The 15059-nt window shown below is 42.2% G+C and overlaps 1 protein-coding gene across 1 annotated transcript in view; it reads right to left on the reverse strand.

Moving 5' to 3' along the window:
- LOC125443630 (E3 ubiquitin-protein ligase MARCHF6) overlaps positions 1-15059 on the reverse strand; it is a 101783-nt gene that overhangs the window by 25933 nt on the left and 60791 nt on the right. The window contains exons 9-15 of the mRNA XM_048515869.1: positions 12949-12981; positions 12202-12253; positions 10318-10376; positions 9918-9998; positions 4996-5064; positions 4813-4887; positions 3833-3967 (exon numbers count right to left, since the gene is read on the reverse strand). Coding sequence (XP_048371826.1) covers positions 3833-3967; positions 4813-4887; positions 4996-5064; positions 9918-9998; positions 10318-10376; positions 12202-12253; positions 12949-12981 — 504 coding nt within the window. The remainder of the gene's footprint in view (positions 1-3832; positions 3968-4812; positions 4888-4995; positions 5065-9917; positions 9999-10317; positions 10377-12201; positions 12254-12948; positions 12982-15059) is intronic.

Here is a 15059-nt window from a genome sequence, read left to right on the forward strand (position 1 = left end):
CCATCGACCAATCACCTTGCTTTTATTAAAATTAGGACCTGCTGCCTTACTGTTTCTGTCACCCAGGCCTCTTTAAGCAGTCCTGCTTCACACCAGCCCTTCAGGTCCGTTACAGCATGCAACACCACTAAGCAGTAATCCTCACAAATAAAGTGTTTACACTTCTGGGAAATATGCATAATGTGGCCATATCACATTCACAGATAGTAGAAATCTGTCACTGGAGTTTACAGTCCATTAGGCTGCTGCATCTCCAAAGCAACAAAGTGAGCTCTGACTCAATGAAGCTGGCAGAAGAATTAAGATTTTAGTCTTTCAGGTGTCGCAAGATTTCTCTATGTCACTGAACAGTACAATAAATGGACAGTAATAATGACTAATGAGCTAATCCAGTGCAAGGGGAACTGTGTGATCTTTAATCTCTGCAGGTGTCCAGGCGGCCTTGGTAGCCCGGAAAGGCCGATCTTATCATGTGGGAAGTGTGAACTGTTCCCAGGCCTGTAGTGCTATGTATTGGGAATCGAGAGAGGAGTTTGGATGGGGGTGTGGGGCGCGGGGAACCTTGGGGAATATAGGCAGTAGTTTTGAGCGAGAATCTTCAGATTTGTCTTTGCTTACGTTTACCTTTCGAATTGAAATAAAGACTTTAGAGCAAATCTATAGTTTCTATTATTTCCAGACCCAAGGTCTGACAGCATGCTTGTTCTCTCTGCTCCTTGTCTGAGATGTTTGAAAATTCCCTTTTCCTTCCCACATTTGCTGGACACGTTCTTCTCCCCTCAGCCAATGGTAGGTGTTACCAGACCAAACCATGGCGGATGGAGGAGCCCTGTTTTTGAGTCAACCGTGTCTCCACCCATCCTGCCAACTCTTGAGATGGCCTAGCAGTGCAGTGCCAACATGGGGTGCCATTCACTGTATTGTCTCCGTGTCACCCAAGCAGCCATGGTTTAGCCCCTGCCAACAGTGTGATGTTGAGAAGCAAATATCACTGCATCAAGCATGTCCATCTCATTAAAACTGTGAAGAAATAATGGCTGAGATGGAAACATACCCTTTCATATTGCTAAAACAGTTCAATAAATTGTTTAACTTTTACCATGTTTGTCTGGTTTTATTTGTAAAATACATAAGTGTGTCTATAGTGTTAGAAGAGGTGTGTGTTCCCATATGTGTGGGGATGGAGGGGGGAGGCAACAGGGATGTGGCCTAAAAGCCACTGAGGTGCAGAGGCAAAGCTACCGGGGGCGGGAGGTGCACGACGCGCCAGGCACACGCCTGCAGGGGGCGCCAAAATTGAAAATATATTTTAAAACGTTTTTGCCTGTTTTTACTTTGTTGGCCGGCAGGGGACACAGTTTTTAGGCTAGCAGCACCAAAATTTCAGGCTCCCATCAGATGACAATCCTGATGATACCAGACAGGTTTGGTGAGGTTTGGTTCAGGGCATCCAAAGTTATGGACCCCCAAGGGGGTGCCCCATCCCCCATTGTTTACAAGAGTAGATGGGGCTACCCTTTTGAAGGTCCATAACTTTGGACCCCCTGAACCAAACTTCACCAAACCTGGCTGGTATCATCAGGAGAGGCTCCTGAAAGTAGCCTGAAATTTTGGTACTGCTAACTTAAACATTGCTCCCCTGACAGGCACCCTCCAATTTTCCCCAGATTCTTCCTTTAAATCACCTCCCACCCTTCTGCATGGATTTAAAGGGAGAATCTGAGCTCCCTAGATTAAAAAAACATTGAAAGTATTGTCGAAGGCTTTCACAGATGGATTCAACTGGTTGTCGTGGGTTTTCCAGGCTTTGTGACTGTGGTCTGGTAGATCTTGTCCCTAATGTTTCACCTGCATCTGTGGCTGGAATCTTCAGAAATGTATCACAGAGAGAAGTCTGTTATAAGAGAAGTCTGGACACAGTGTATAACAGACTTCTCTCTGTGATACACCTCTGAAGATGCCAGCCACAGATGCAGGTGAAACATTAGGGACAAGATCTACCAGACCACGGTCACGCAGCCCAGAAAATGCACAACAACCAACATTGAAAGTGATGCTGTTTGGGTGATGGGTTGGGAATCTACCCTGAAACAGCATCATTTTCAATGTTGTTTAAACTAGGTAGCCCAGATTCTCCCTTTAAGGTGGATTTGAAAGGAGAATCTGGACTCTCTTGTCTAAACAACATTAAAAGTGATGCTGTTTCAGGGTGGACCCCCCACCCCCACCCCAAAAGAAACCAGCATCACTTTCAATGTTGTTTAACTAGGGACCCCGGGAGTGTTCAGATTTGTGAGTTGGGGCATGTTCTATATTGTGATAGTGACTTTGAGATGACATGGTGCAAAAATTTGTTCCTTGGTTGTAGTGCAGGAGGGCAGCCTTTTGGGTGTGGGGAGGCTGCCCATACTGGGGGCGTGGTATGCTGTCGGCCGCTGCTGTCTTCTTTGAGGCTGGGACAGCCCTGTCTGGGGCGCCTGCAGAGTGCTGCTGCAGGCCGGCTTGCAACAGGCACTCTCCCTCATCGGCAGAAAGCAGATGCCCCCCCGAGCTCCGTGGCATGGTCAGGTTTGGGAGAGGGAGGAGAAGGAGGAGAAGGAGACAGCAAAGGAGGAGGCAAGGGTTGTGAAGATTCCTTGCTGGAAGGGAGTGCTGGAGAAGGGAAGGTAGCCTTGCAGGAAGACTCATAAACGGCAAGTGAGAAGGGAAGAAGGAAAGAGTAGGGAGAGCTCATGGGGGAACAAAGCAGAGCAGATAATCCAATGGTCTGCTCCCCATGGAGGCAGGAACTAAACTGAGGGGAAAGGGGGTGGTCTGCCCAACAGGAAGAGGAAAAAATTTAATTCCTGCCTTCCCAATGGGACAGTGGGAACCACCCACAAGATGTCCTCCAGCCCAGGGCGGAACATTAAGCTATGTGTCCAGCCATCAATTTTACTACCCGCTTAATGTAAGTGTCCAATGCTTAGCTTAAGTGGCCCTCTCTTACCTTCCCTCCAGAAGACGGGAGTCTTTTTTGTCCTGGGAGATCAGGGTCACATTGCTTAACCTGAGGTCCTGTTCCTTCCTATAACTAGCCCCCTCATCCAGCATTCGGTAGTCAGTATTTTTCTGGACATCTCTTTGCCTGATTAATACTGTCCCCAACGTGTTGCCTTTCCTCTTCTACCAGAGCTCAGTGTAGGTCACTAGACTCTGCTCGGCAGACCATTCAATTCCTAGATCAGGTAATTATTGGCTTTATTTCCTGAAAACCCTCACTTTTTCAAATCTATCCCCTCAACACTATATACATCTTAGGACTGTGTGACCTCTCTGTATGCTTTGACCATTTGTGTGCTTGTATTTTTATTATTTTACTCCTAATAAAAATAGTTAAACATTTACTCTGTTCTCCTGGTGATTTCTTGCAGAAACCCATCTCCACAGACATTGATAACAAAGACCTCGAGCTTACCCATCTTCTCGTTACACCATGTCTGACCACACTAATTACCCCCACTCTAAAAGGGGCAGATCCCACTATTTTGGGTAACATGGAGTGCAGAGACTCTACAAAATATACTGTGGGGTGCTGCAACCCTTACATCAAGCTCCCATCATCTCGTCCACAGCTGGTGCAGTGAATAGCATTGCAGAGCTGACCATAGTATGGTAAGGTATGGCTCCTTGTGATCCATCCAGCAGCCAGCTCTGTGATCTACACTCATATGCAACCCATGGGTGAAGCAGCAGAAATCTGACTTGTTCCTGCTCTCTGGTTTGTTTGGAACTGATTTGGCAGGATCTTTCAAACGTGTTTTCAGCAAATTGCAGTCTAGTAAGATCTTACCTCTCTCAACAAGAGGATGAAGGACGCAAAATAGAAGACATACACCATCCCCACTAGCCAGTGGAGGAACATGGTTGTGCCAGGGGCAGACTGAAAGCTCAACTCCCTGTCCTTCAAAGTGGCATCAAACATTTCCTAGGAGAAATCACAGGAATCCATGAAAGCAAAACCGAGAACTCTACACTAGGCAGAATGGGTGTAGTTATTATTATTATTATTATTATTATTATTATTATTAGTAGTAGTAGTAGTAGTAGTAGTAGTAGTAGTGATGATGATGACGATGATGATACTGTGCTGGCTGATTATGTGAATAAAAGTCAAGAACAGGCATTGATTGAGGTGAAGGACACCCGAAAACACTAGGGCAGCACTTTAAACATCTTCGAATTGACAAGATTAACATCTGTCAAATTCAGAAGGCAGCCCTGCTGGGATCCGCACGAATACTACACCAAAACATAACAACTTCCTAGGCTTATGGATGAGGCTTGAATTGTAATGAAAGGCCAACAACCAGCTAAAAATCTGGCAGCTGTGAAATCTACCATAATAATAATATATTTACCAACTTTTATAATAATAATAAAGTTGCAAATAGTTGTAACAGATATATAGTAAGAACGAAGACGCGTGGCCTCTCAACAAAATAAATATAATATTATAATAAATATTTAAGTCATTACTATGACAGTACATTGGGAAGTTACTTTGTATAGAATTAACTGAAAATGTTGTTTTAATACAGGAATGAAAACTTTAAAATGAATTACTTCAAGTGTAACAGCTCAAAGCAAGAATTCTCAGACCCCAGTGGTAGTTTTTCAGCAAATCACAGTAATGCACTGGGCTTTAGAAATAGTTGTTTCTTAATAGTCATATGCACAAAAATCTATTACAGTTTTCAGTTTAAATATAGGACTAGCATACTTTTCAAGCATAACATTTGTCTTTAGAATGCAGTATCATGTTGATCTTACCAGTGAGCATATGTCTAGCCACCAACCACAGATGAGTGGGAAAACACCAATTTCTACAACCACTAATAGCGACACCTTCAAAGATGAAATGGCAAAGATTTATTTTTCAATTTAGTCTGTAATGCAATTTATTAATATGTCACACTACAAACACATCGGCTTTTAAAGACTTGTATTTATTACCTTGACAACAATGTAGCACACCCCAAGCAAGCGACGTGATCTCTGGAATTTGACAAGTGCAGCCAAACCCTATATGAGACAGTCAAGGAAAAGCAAAGGAGTGACTTGGTACCCTGCCAGTTGGGAGGAAGGAGAAAAGTTTCCAGGAAGAAACATGCAGACCAGGAGATTCTGAAGCAGGCATATAGTTGAATTCATACAACAACCCTGAGATCACACTCTGTGCAATGTTTCTCAAAGGGGGCATTATGTGTGTGTTTTTCCGGGGGAGGGGGTGAGGTAGAATTCCTGTATTCATTGAGCAAGAAGAACTTAAAGAGAGACTCAAACCGACTTATCTGTTCAGAAAGTTTGCACTTTTCTTGGAGAGAAAGCGATTGATAATTTGAACTGATATTTTTTGTTTAAGGTTTTCGAAAATATGGACTTTGGAGAGAATTTTATAAAATGAGTGAAATGAATTTACACATTACAATCAGCACAAATAATTAAGATGGAGATTTAACAAAATAAGTGAGATACAGACGAGAAAAAGACAAAGTTCCCAGTATCTCCATTCTTGTTACTTTACTTTTGGAAATATTGAATACAGACATAAGATTCAATGAGAAAATTGCGGGGTATAAAAATTAAGAGAGTCCTATAAATTAGGAGCATTTGCTAATGATTTGATGGTAGTTTTAGAAAGGGAACTGGATTTTTAATGTCAAAACCAAAAGAATTTGACATATTAGCAGTATTTAAAATGAATGGACTTTCAGTGACTTCAACACTCTAGCAGCATCCAGGAAAGGGAGGAATTTTTGCTTGCAATATCCAGAAAAACCTTCAGCAGAAACAATTGTAGCGAGGATTTCCATCATGGCCCTGAAGGACAGGTAAACCCAGGGGAGGGGATGTAAACACCTTCCTTAGAGTACAAGCTGTGGGAGGGAGGTTCCATTTCCCTCTCTTAAGACCCCAAGCAGGAAGAGAAGGTCTGGAAGGCTGTTCATTTCTTTAATTATTACAGACTGTATTTAGCAGGGACGTAGGTATAGATTTTTTATGGGGGATTCGTGGGTGAGGCCACACCTCTCCAAGCCCCGCCTCCAGCCCCAGTGCTTATAAAAGCAGCTTTCTGAGACAAGGGATGGCAGACTCCCCTGCCCCACCCACCCCGCCCCCCCACCAACTGGGCTCACAGGCAGCAGTCCCTTCTGTCCTTCCCTCCAGGCAGAGGCATAGCTAGGGGAAATGGACTCACTATCCTCCATGCAACCAAGTGGTGAGTTAAACTCGAAGCCAAACTTAATGAGAAGTGATAGGGTAACGACAAGGCACTAATGTAAAATAATCAACCACTAACTAAACCTAATACAAACCAACTATACCTAACACTAACTCTATAAACTACAAGTAACGTTCAACTTACTACCTAAAAATACAACAAATAAGCTGACACAGTCAATGTCTGAACCTATTTATTTTAGCTTGATTCTCCTCAACCTCTCTGTTGTATTTTAAACTCATGCCAATAAAAGGTTGATGATGATGATGACTATAATTCCCATCAACCCCTGCCAGCATGGCCAATTGGCCATGCTGGCAGGGGCTGATGGGATTTGTAGTCCATGAACATCTGGAGAGCCACAGGTTGCAGACCCCTGGGCTAATCTGAATTCCCCAGATAAACCTCCACAGCTCAAGTGGCAGAGCAGGGAATCAAACCCAGTTCCTCTAACGTACACCTGCTCTTAACCACTACACTACTTTCCTGTCTTCCTGATTGGACAGTGGAATCACCCAAAAGATGTCTTCTAGCTCAGAGGGAGAATGTAAATATCATTTATGGGGGCCTTGAAGTAAAGCAAAAAAAAAGTTTGGAAGATCTTAAGGTTAAGTACACAAATGAAACCAGAATTTTTTCTTTTGGATCGTATGGACAGACAGATAAAAAAAAGGGACATTGTTTTTATATATCACATCAGCAAGAGAGATTAATGTATGAGTAAAAATGGAAACCACATATATACCCATAACAAATGAATGGTTTGTGAGGTTATTGGACTTTGTGGAGATGGCCAAACTAAGTCTGTTGATTAGAGGAAAAAAACTTATCTAAATTAATGGACAAGAATGAACTGATGGTTTGTGGTTTTGAAGAGAAGAACAAGAAGTAAATAGATATAGAGAAAAGTGTGAACCTTATTAGTATGAGCAATTAAGAATTAATGTTATAACTGTATAACTAGAGAGCAAGTAGTCATTGTTTAACTGTGTTTGTATCTAGTGCAGATGAAATCAACAGCCCTTGGGGTTTTTTAAAATGTTTTATTGTAATTGTCTGATTTTGGTTTGCTTAGATTTTTTCTTTCTGTTCATATGTATATTTTAAGTCTTAATTAAACTCCTTCAAAAAAGAAAATAAAAGGTTCAACCCAAACAAGAACTCTACAATAATAGATCCCAAATGTATCCCAAGCACAGCAGGATACATTCCGGCCTCATACCTAGAAGTTGGTTTGTTACTGTAGGCTTGCAACCAGATCATGAATACCTTTTAAGACGTATTAAACTTCAATAACTAAATGTAGGATTGTGTCAGGGGGATGCTAACTAAGTGATTGAGATATATTCCCGGAACTGTACAACTGTTTAAAAGAACAAATTGCTGCTGCTAGAAAGATATATGTGGTTACAGTCTGCTATATCCACTGCCATCTGTGCATTCTTTCCTTGATCTTTACTTTATGGCTTCACACTCTTTGTAGACAACTAGGCTTCCCCTGGTACTGCTGTTCAGGGAACTGTGTTACCTCTGCTATCTAGTAGGGCAGGAAGCCAGGTGGCTTCCTTTTTCTATCTGCTGCTGACCTTGAGTCACCTTAGCTCCAAAGACTGTTTTTCACAAACTCTTGGGAAAACAGGAGGGGGGTGCTCCACGGCAATAAAGGGGACTGTGAGTGCCAGCTTCGTCAGAACTGGCTTTGCCAAATGTGGTGCTTTGATGCCTATTCAATAAATGCTACTGATCAATACTTCAGAGTCCATTTATTGGCTTAAGGTTACGAGACCTAACAGACTGCAGTATTTATATGCCTGATAAAGGTTCTTGCTGTTGTAGACTGCAGAATTAGAACATTTTTTCTTCTCAAAAGATGGCTAATCTGCAGCTATTTGCCCTGAGATAGACATAGTTTACCACATAGTGTTAAACCCCTCCAAATCTTTAATTTTACATTGTATATTTAAATTTATACACTGTATATTTATTTAAATTTATATCCCGCCCATTCCCAACCAAGGTGATGCTCTGAGCAGCTTGCAAAAAGTTAAAACGAATACAATAAAACTTTACAAAACTGATAATAATGCTGAAACCAAATTTAATATATTGATGGCGAAATGATACACAGCAGCTACCTAAACTGACTGATAATGTATATCTCCCCATCTCAACAGTTCTTCTATGTCACATTATCAGAGAGCAGGGAGAACAAAGAGAGCATAAAAGAAAAACAGAGGGGGGGGGGGAGGTGAACGGTTGACCATCAATAGCCAAAACTGATAGTTGGGAACTGGTAGTTGGGAAGGCAGCAAGTTGGAATAGTGGACAGTGGGTAGCCTCAGCCGAACACCCGATGGAACATCTCTGTCTTACAGGACCTGGGGAACTGATTAAGGTTAGCTGACAGAGAGCTCCATCAGGCTAGAGCCAGAGCCAGAAAAGCCCTGGCTCTGGTCAAAGCCCATCTCACATCCTTGGGGCCAGAGACCACTAGAAGGTTACTGATAGAGGACCAAAGTGTCCTATATGGGTACTATAGGGAGATTTGGTTCCAAAGATACTAGGTCCCCAGACTGCTTAAGGCCTTAAAAGTAAAAAACTAACACTTTGAACATGATCCAAAATTCAACTGGCAACCAATGCAATTGGTGTAGCACAGGTGAAATGTGCTCCCTTCTGGTGAAGAATCTTGCTTCTGGACTAGTTTTAACTTCCAGATCAGTCTCAAGGGCAGGCCCACGTAGAGCAAGTTACAGTAATCCAACTTGGAGGTGACTGTTGTATGGATCACCGTAGCTAGGTCTGAGCAGGATGGGTAGGGGGCCAACTGTCGAAGATGGAAAAAGGCCATTCTCACAATGCATGTGACCATAGATAGGGAGGACTACAAAGTCACAGCAAGGCTTTTGACAGCTGAGGCAGATTGTGGAGCCTCCTTGTAAAATCGTGACAGTTGGAAACCCTCCACCAGCTCCCCCCTGGCCCCAGCCATAGGACCTCCATCTTTGATGGGTTGAGCCTCAGTCTACTCTTTCTCAGCCACACTATCAACAGAAAAAGCTGGGTATCATCAACATATTGATGACACTTTAGCCCAAAGCTCTGCACAAGCTGTGCCAGGGGCCAAATGTAGATGTTCAACAGCACTGTGGAGAGGGTAGCTCCCTGCGGTACTCCACAAACAAGGGGATGCTGCTGAGACATCTCTCCCCCACCCTTAATGCCACCTGCTGTCTCCAGTCCTGGAGAGATGAGGCAGCCATTTCAAAACTGCACCCCGAATCCCAGATTCAGCAAGGCAGTAGGTCAATAGGTCAGAACTGACCGTGTCAAACACTGTGGTGAGGCCTCATAACATGGTTAAGACTAATTAGAGTTTCCTCTGAAGGAAGAGTATGAAACTGGTATCAAATTATTACAACGGTACCTTAATTATCTCAACTCTGATAAAGCACTTAACTACAATTAAAGCATACAGTGAACAGGTGCTCCTAACCTCTTAAGCACTGTTAAAAGATCCATGAGTCAATTCCTTAATGAAGCAGAACAGAACAGAACACTCCTTCCAGTTCCTGGAATAACGTATGTATAGCAAGCGTCCTTTGATCACACAGCAACCACACAGGCAAGTAGGTAACTTATGAAAGGATACATGGCAAACAATCAGTGAGACCGCCAAAAGCACGTAGCCAACTATTGTTGTGATGAGGCCTTCAAAATGAGATGCTTGAACCTAAAGAGGACAAAACGCTTTCAGCTACACGTAAGTTCCAACAGCACCATCACTTAACACTTATTTAACAATGTACTTCCCTTATCCCCTGCTTTCTCTCCCATGGAGACCTGAAGCAGCTCAGGCTGTTCTCTTGGCCTCCATTTTATCCTCAAAAGTATTCTGTGAGGTAGGCAGTGGGGTGGATTTTTTCCAGAAAAATATGAATTTTCCAGCAAATTTTCCAATTCAGATGTTTAAAATAAACATTTAAATAATCATACTGTTATGAAAAAAGGCATTCTTTTTTATTCTGAACTTGCAAAATGGATGTACTTACATATTCCTCAAAACCCAGCCCAACAATAGAGAAATGGCCGATGTGATAAGGACAAAATGCTAGGGGAAAAAAAGAACAGAAGAGCTTGCTCACTTTGACAAGTCTTGCAACAGAAACTCTTAAACCTTAGTGGGTCAAGGCCGCCACCTAGAGTGTCTGAGATCTTGGACTCTTGGGGGTTTACATTAGAACAACCCATTCACTTCCATTTGATAAATCTCCAGTAGCCACAGCCCCATCAGAGTTGGGGTTCACTAAACTATCTAGAGAGGAGACTTGCTTTGGTACAATTCCATTGACCAGAAATACCTAGACGTTTTGAGATTTCACCTTGTCTTCAGTTTTCAGTGTTCAGCGGAAACTGACTCCACATGCGGTTGGTTAGGGGTTAAGGACTCCTCCAACATCTTATTACTGCAACGAACTATGTACATGCCTTGAGGAGCTTGTTACAACCTAGCTTGTTTAGTTCAAGTGCATTGCTTTTTATTTTAACATATCTGCACTGTTGTTAATAGGTGACATTTCCCCTGATTTTGTTTTTGCCCTTTCTCCACTATTTCTTTTGAACTCAACCACACTTTTCTGTTTTTTCTTGCTCTCTTTTATAATAAGCTTTTTAATAAAGATTTTTGGGGTTTTTTTGCATAGTATAGTTTACAGTTCTGGCCTATTTTTCAGATTCTCTCCCCTGTGTGCTGGGCTACAAAGGAACTACATAGTGGGTTACCAGGTTTCCACTGTCATTTTATTATTGCCCTGACTCCATGCCAGAGAGAACCTTCTCAGGACCATTCCAGATGTGCTTGAGAGGTACCAAGTAGTGGCAGCTGGTTACCAGAGTGGTTTTCAGAGAATCCTCAGTCTAGACACAATTTCCCCCTTACTATCATACTATGGCTTAAAACTAGTAATTTATCCTCAGCTTGCCAAAGGATAGAAATATTCAGTTAGTTCAGTCTACTATACAAGTAGCACAAGTAATTCAGCACTTAGTGATTCACACAACGTATAACATTTGGTTCATCATAAAACATACCTTTAGATTCCCCCCTCCCAGCCTGCCCTGACCTGCACTGCCCATCAGATCTCAGGCACTCAGCAGGGTCAGACCTGGTTAGAACTTGGATGGGCGACCTCCAAGTACTACCACAGTTGTGATGCAGAGAAATGTTATCCCTGTATTTCAGTTCTGCTAAAACTGTTCCTTTTTTAATCTTAGGATTTCAATAATAACTAGCTTGGAGTCATAACTGCGTTACTCAGAATTGCTTCTCTCTCATGAAAGCGACTGAAATAACAATCATAACAGATGTGGATTTCTCAAGAGGTCTCAATGGGTGGGCCTCTCGCAACACTCACACATACCTTGGGGAAAGGGATGTATACTCAAGTGCTGCAGAAAGGTAGAGTACATGTCTATTAAAGAAAGTTCTTAAGAATAATCAAATGGCTACATTTCTGCAAGTAACAGGTGGTCTTTTTGTCCTTTTTCTTTGCAATGGGTAAGACAACTGAGTTGGATCCAACCAGCTTTTCCACTGGTGAAAAAGAGAGGACTACCAGAAAGGGTATGCTAGGGATACCAGGACTGGCATGGACAGAAGCCAGGTGGGATGAGAGCTATGGTGAAAAGGGGAAGCAAAGTTCCCAGGTCCATGTAAAATACAAGAACCTGTGATATATTTCATGTTAAGGGAGAGTTGATTACTGTCAAGATTAGTTTAGTTGGCAATCAAAAGCTGACCATGGTTACAAAAAAAGTTGTGCAAATGAACTGTGGGAATTACTTTTTAAAAATCTGCCATTTTGTCAACAGAAAACTAATACACCATTTTAATTTGGGCATTCAATCAGCAGTTTTTAGCAAATATAATCACTTACCAAAGACAAGTATAAATAGTGTGTTTAGTGACACCACCCAGAAGACATGTTCCTGAGGGGAGAAAGGGAAACAGGAATCAGTTTGAGTACTGCCATCTCTACTTGAAATTCCCACTGAATTCCCATCAATACTGATTACAGTGGAACCTCGGTTTTCATTGCCTTCAGTTTTCATCAGTTTTGGTTTTCATTGATTTTTTCAGTGAAAAATTTGCCTTGGTTTTCATTGATTTGCAGTAAGGTGCAGGGGTTTGTGGAGAAAAATCACCCAGACAAAGCTGTTGCAGGCCATGCAATGTCTTTAATGACAATGTCTTGCCCCATTTCAGACAAATCTTAAAAGAGGCGTCAGAAACAGATCTCTTTGGACAGCTTTCTGGTGTGACACCGGTCCACTGGCTCTGAAGCTGGTCCTAGTGTTATTGTTTGTTACTGTTTTCAGCATTAAACATTATGTTTATTCACCAAAAATGTGTTTTTGGTATGTTTTTTGGAGTGCCTAAAACTGATTAATTGGATTTACATTGATTCCTATGGAAAAGTTTGCCTCTGTGTTCATCGGTTTCGGTTTTCATCGATTTTTTTCGGACGGATTACCAACGAAAACCGAGGTTCCACTGTATTCCCCAATGCTCCCATATAATTAAACACATTTTGGATTCTATTACCTAAATGAAGACACAACAGAGTTACTCTCAGCCACAATCCCAGTTCAGCAAACATTTAATACAGTAAAAGTTCACTTACTAAAAAAACCAGAGATCCATCAAGCCCAAGCATCTAGAAACAAGAGGATTTTTAAGTCAGTTAATGCCCTTTTCTGTGTCTCTGCAAGCATCAATATTTTCCCTAGATTCAAGGGATCAACTTTCACCACACTGACATAGCCCTGTATTCTTCCTTTCATGGGAATATACATCACATAGTGTGTTCCAGTTGCGAAAGAAGCCAGATGTCAACTCCAAAGAGAAATGTCTAGACCAAAAGCTGCAGATTCAGATGATGCCACATCAGTGCTGCAATATCAGTCAACCAGCCAACACTCAGAAGGTGAGGGAAGTGACCAGAGCATTTGCAGATTAAAGGTAATACCAGCTTGCCAATGCAAAATAGCCACTAGTTACTGCACTAGTTATCTGGAGAACCAGGTTTGATTCCCCACTCCTCCACCTGACTGGAGGAGGCTTATCTGATGAACCAGATGTGTTTCCACACTCATGCATTCCTTCTGGGTGACCTTGGGCTAGTCATAGTTGTTACCCAGCTTAACAATGTATGAACTTATTTTTATATAGCAATGGGGAATTACTCAGCTTGGCAATGCAAGAGGTAGGCTGGGAGGGGATCTTTTTAGACAACTATACCAGAAACGGCTTGAAACGTATCCGCAGATAATTCACAAAAGACCAAATTGCAGTTTAAATATTTTTAAATAAGTTTTGGTTGCAAACAATCACACAGTGAGACATTAAGGCACATACACACAGTTCCTAAGTATATAAACAGGGATGAAAAGATAGGTTGGATGATAGAATGGGAGTTGGGGAAGCAGGGGACTTATACGTTACCAAAGATTTGCTGATAAGTTCCAGAAAAAGGCAAGGATCTCTATGCCAGCATAGGGACCCAAGTGAAGGACGATATATCATGTCTCACACCAACTTAACCAAGGGAAGTTCAGGCTAGAAATGAGCACTGAGCCTAAGGTGAGCGGGACTTTTATAGGGTGGATCGCTAGTTTGGCGGGAAAAGAGACCCTTTGCATTAGGTTTCATTTCTTGCCTGTGCTGGGTTGCAGGGCTGAGCTAATTAGCAGTTCTATTGTTCTACTCCCTGGGACAATGGGGCCAATTGGTCCTAGATTATATCAGTGATACCTTGAATGGTTTATGCAGAGGTGCTTCCTAAAGTCTCTGCCTTGAGTATTCAAATTTGGCTGAGGCTTGAGTGAATCAGGAAGGGATCTTGTTGTTAGGGAGATTGTATCTGAGAGGTGGGGGAAATGCAAGGAAGAGGCAATTGTTTTGGAGACATGTTTTCTCAAGATCACAGTATCAGGGAGTTTCCAAAAAGCATCTTAGCGAGGTGTGGTGCTCAGGAGTTCTACAGATTCCATTGCGTTAACGGAGTATTCTGGCAGGGTGGGATAATCAAAGATTCATGTCCCTGTTATGAGGCGTCCAGGTTATATTACTGGAGAAACTCATAAATCTCTGCAAACAGATTGTTTTGCCTTAGGCTTGCTTTCAGCTTGGACACTCTGCGATCCACCCACACCAACATGGAAACTGGCATTTTGTAGCACACAGTATAAGGAATAATATGAAAATCCAATACTTCACAAGGCAGGGGATGAATGCCATGCTAATGTAGTTCTTTGGAACTCTCTCAGCCCCACCTACCTCACAAGGTGTCTGTTGTGGGGAGAGGAAGGTAAAGGAACTTGTAAGCCACCCTGAGTCTCCTTACAGGAGAGAAAGGTGGGATATATATCCAAACTCTTCTTCTACTACATGGGTCCTAAACACAAACACTGGATCATGCTGAAGCAGAAATTTCATCTTACAATAATTCCCACGGATTGTTCACTCATTTAGTAAACTATGGCAATTCTACCACAGTTTCAAAGTCTAACATCAGCAAGAATGCAGGATAGATATGATCAAAATGTGTTCTTCACTCAACCCATGTGACAATCATTTATTATTAAAATATGAAACCATGAAAAAGCCCCACCCCACTGTGACAGCTAATGTGTGAACCAGCTGTACCGCTGCGGGAAGAGCCATAAAGTAAAGGTCATAACTTCTGCCATATCTGGCACCCTCACCTATGGAAGAGAAGAAAGTAATGAGGGG

This window comes from Sphaerodactylus townsendi, linkage group LG14, assembly GCF_021028975.2.
Source record: "Sphaerodactylus townsendi isolate TG3544 linkage group LG14, MPM_Stown_v2.3, whole genome shotgun sequence".
In the NCBI taxonomy this organism is placed as follows: Eukaryota; Metazoa; Chordata; class Lepidosauria; order Squamata; family Sphaerodactylidae; genus Sphaerodactylus; species Sphaerodactylus townsendi.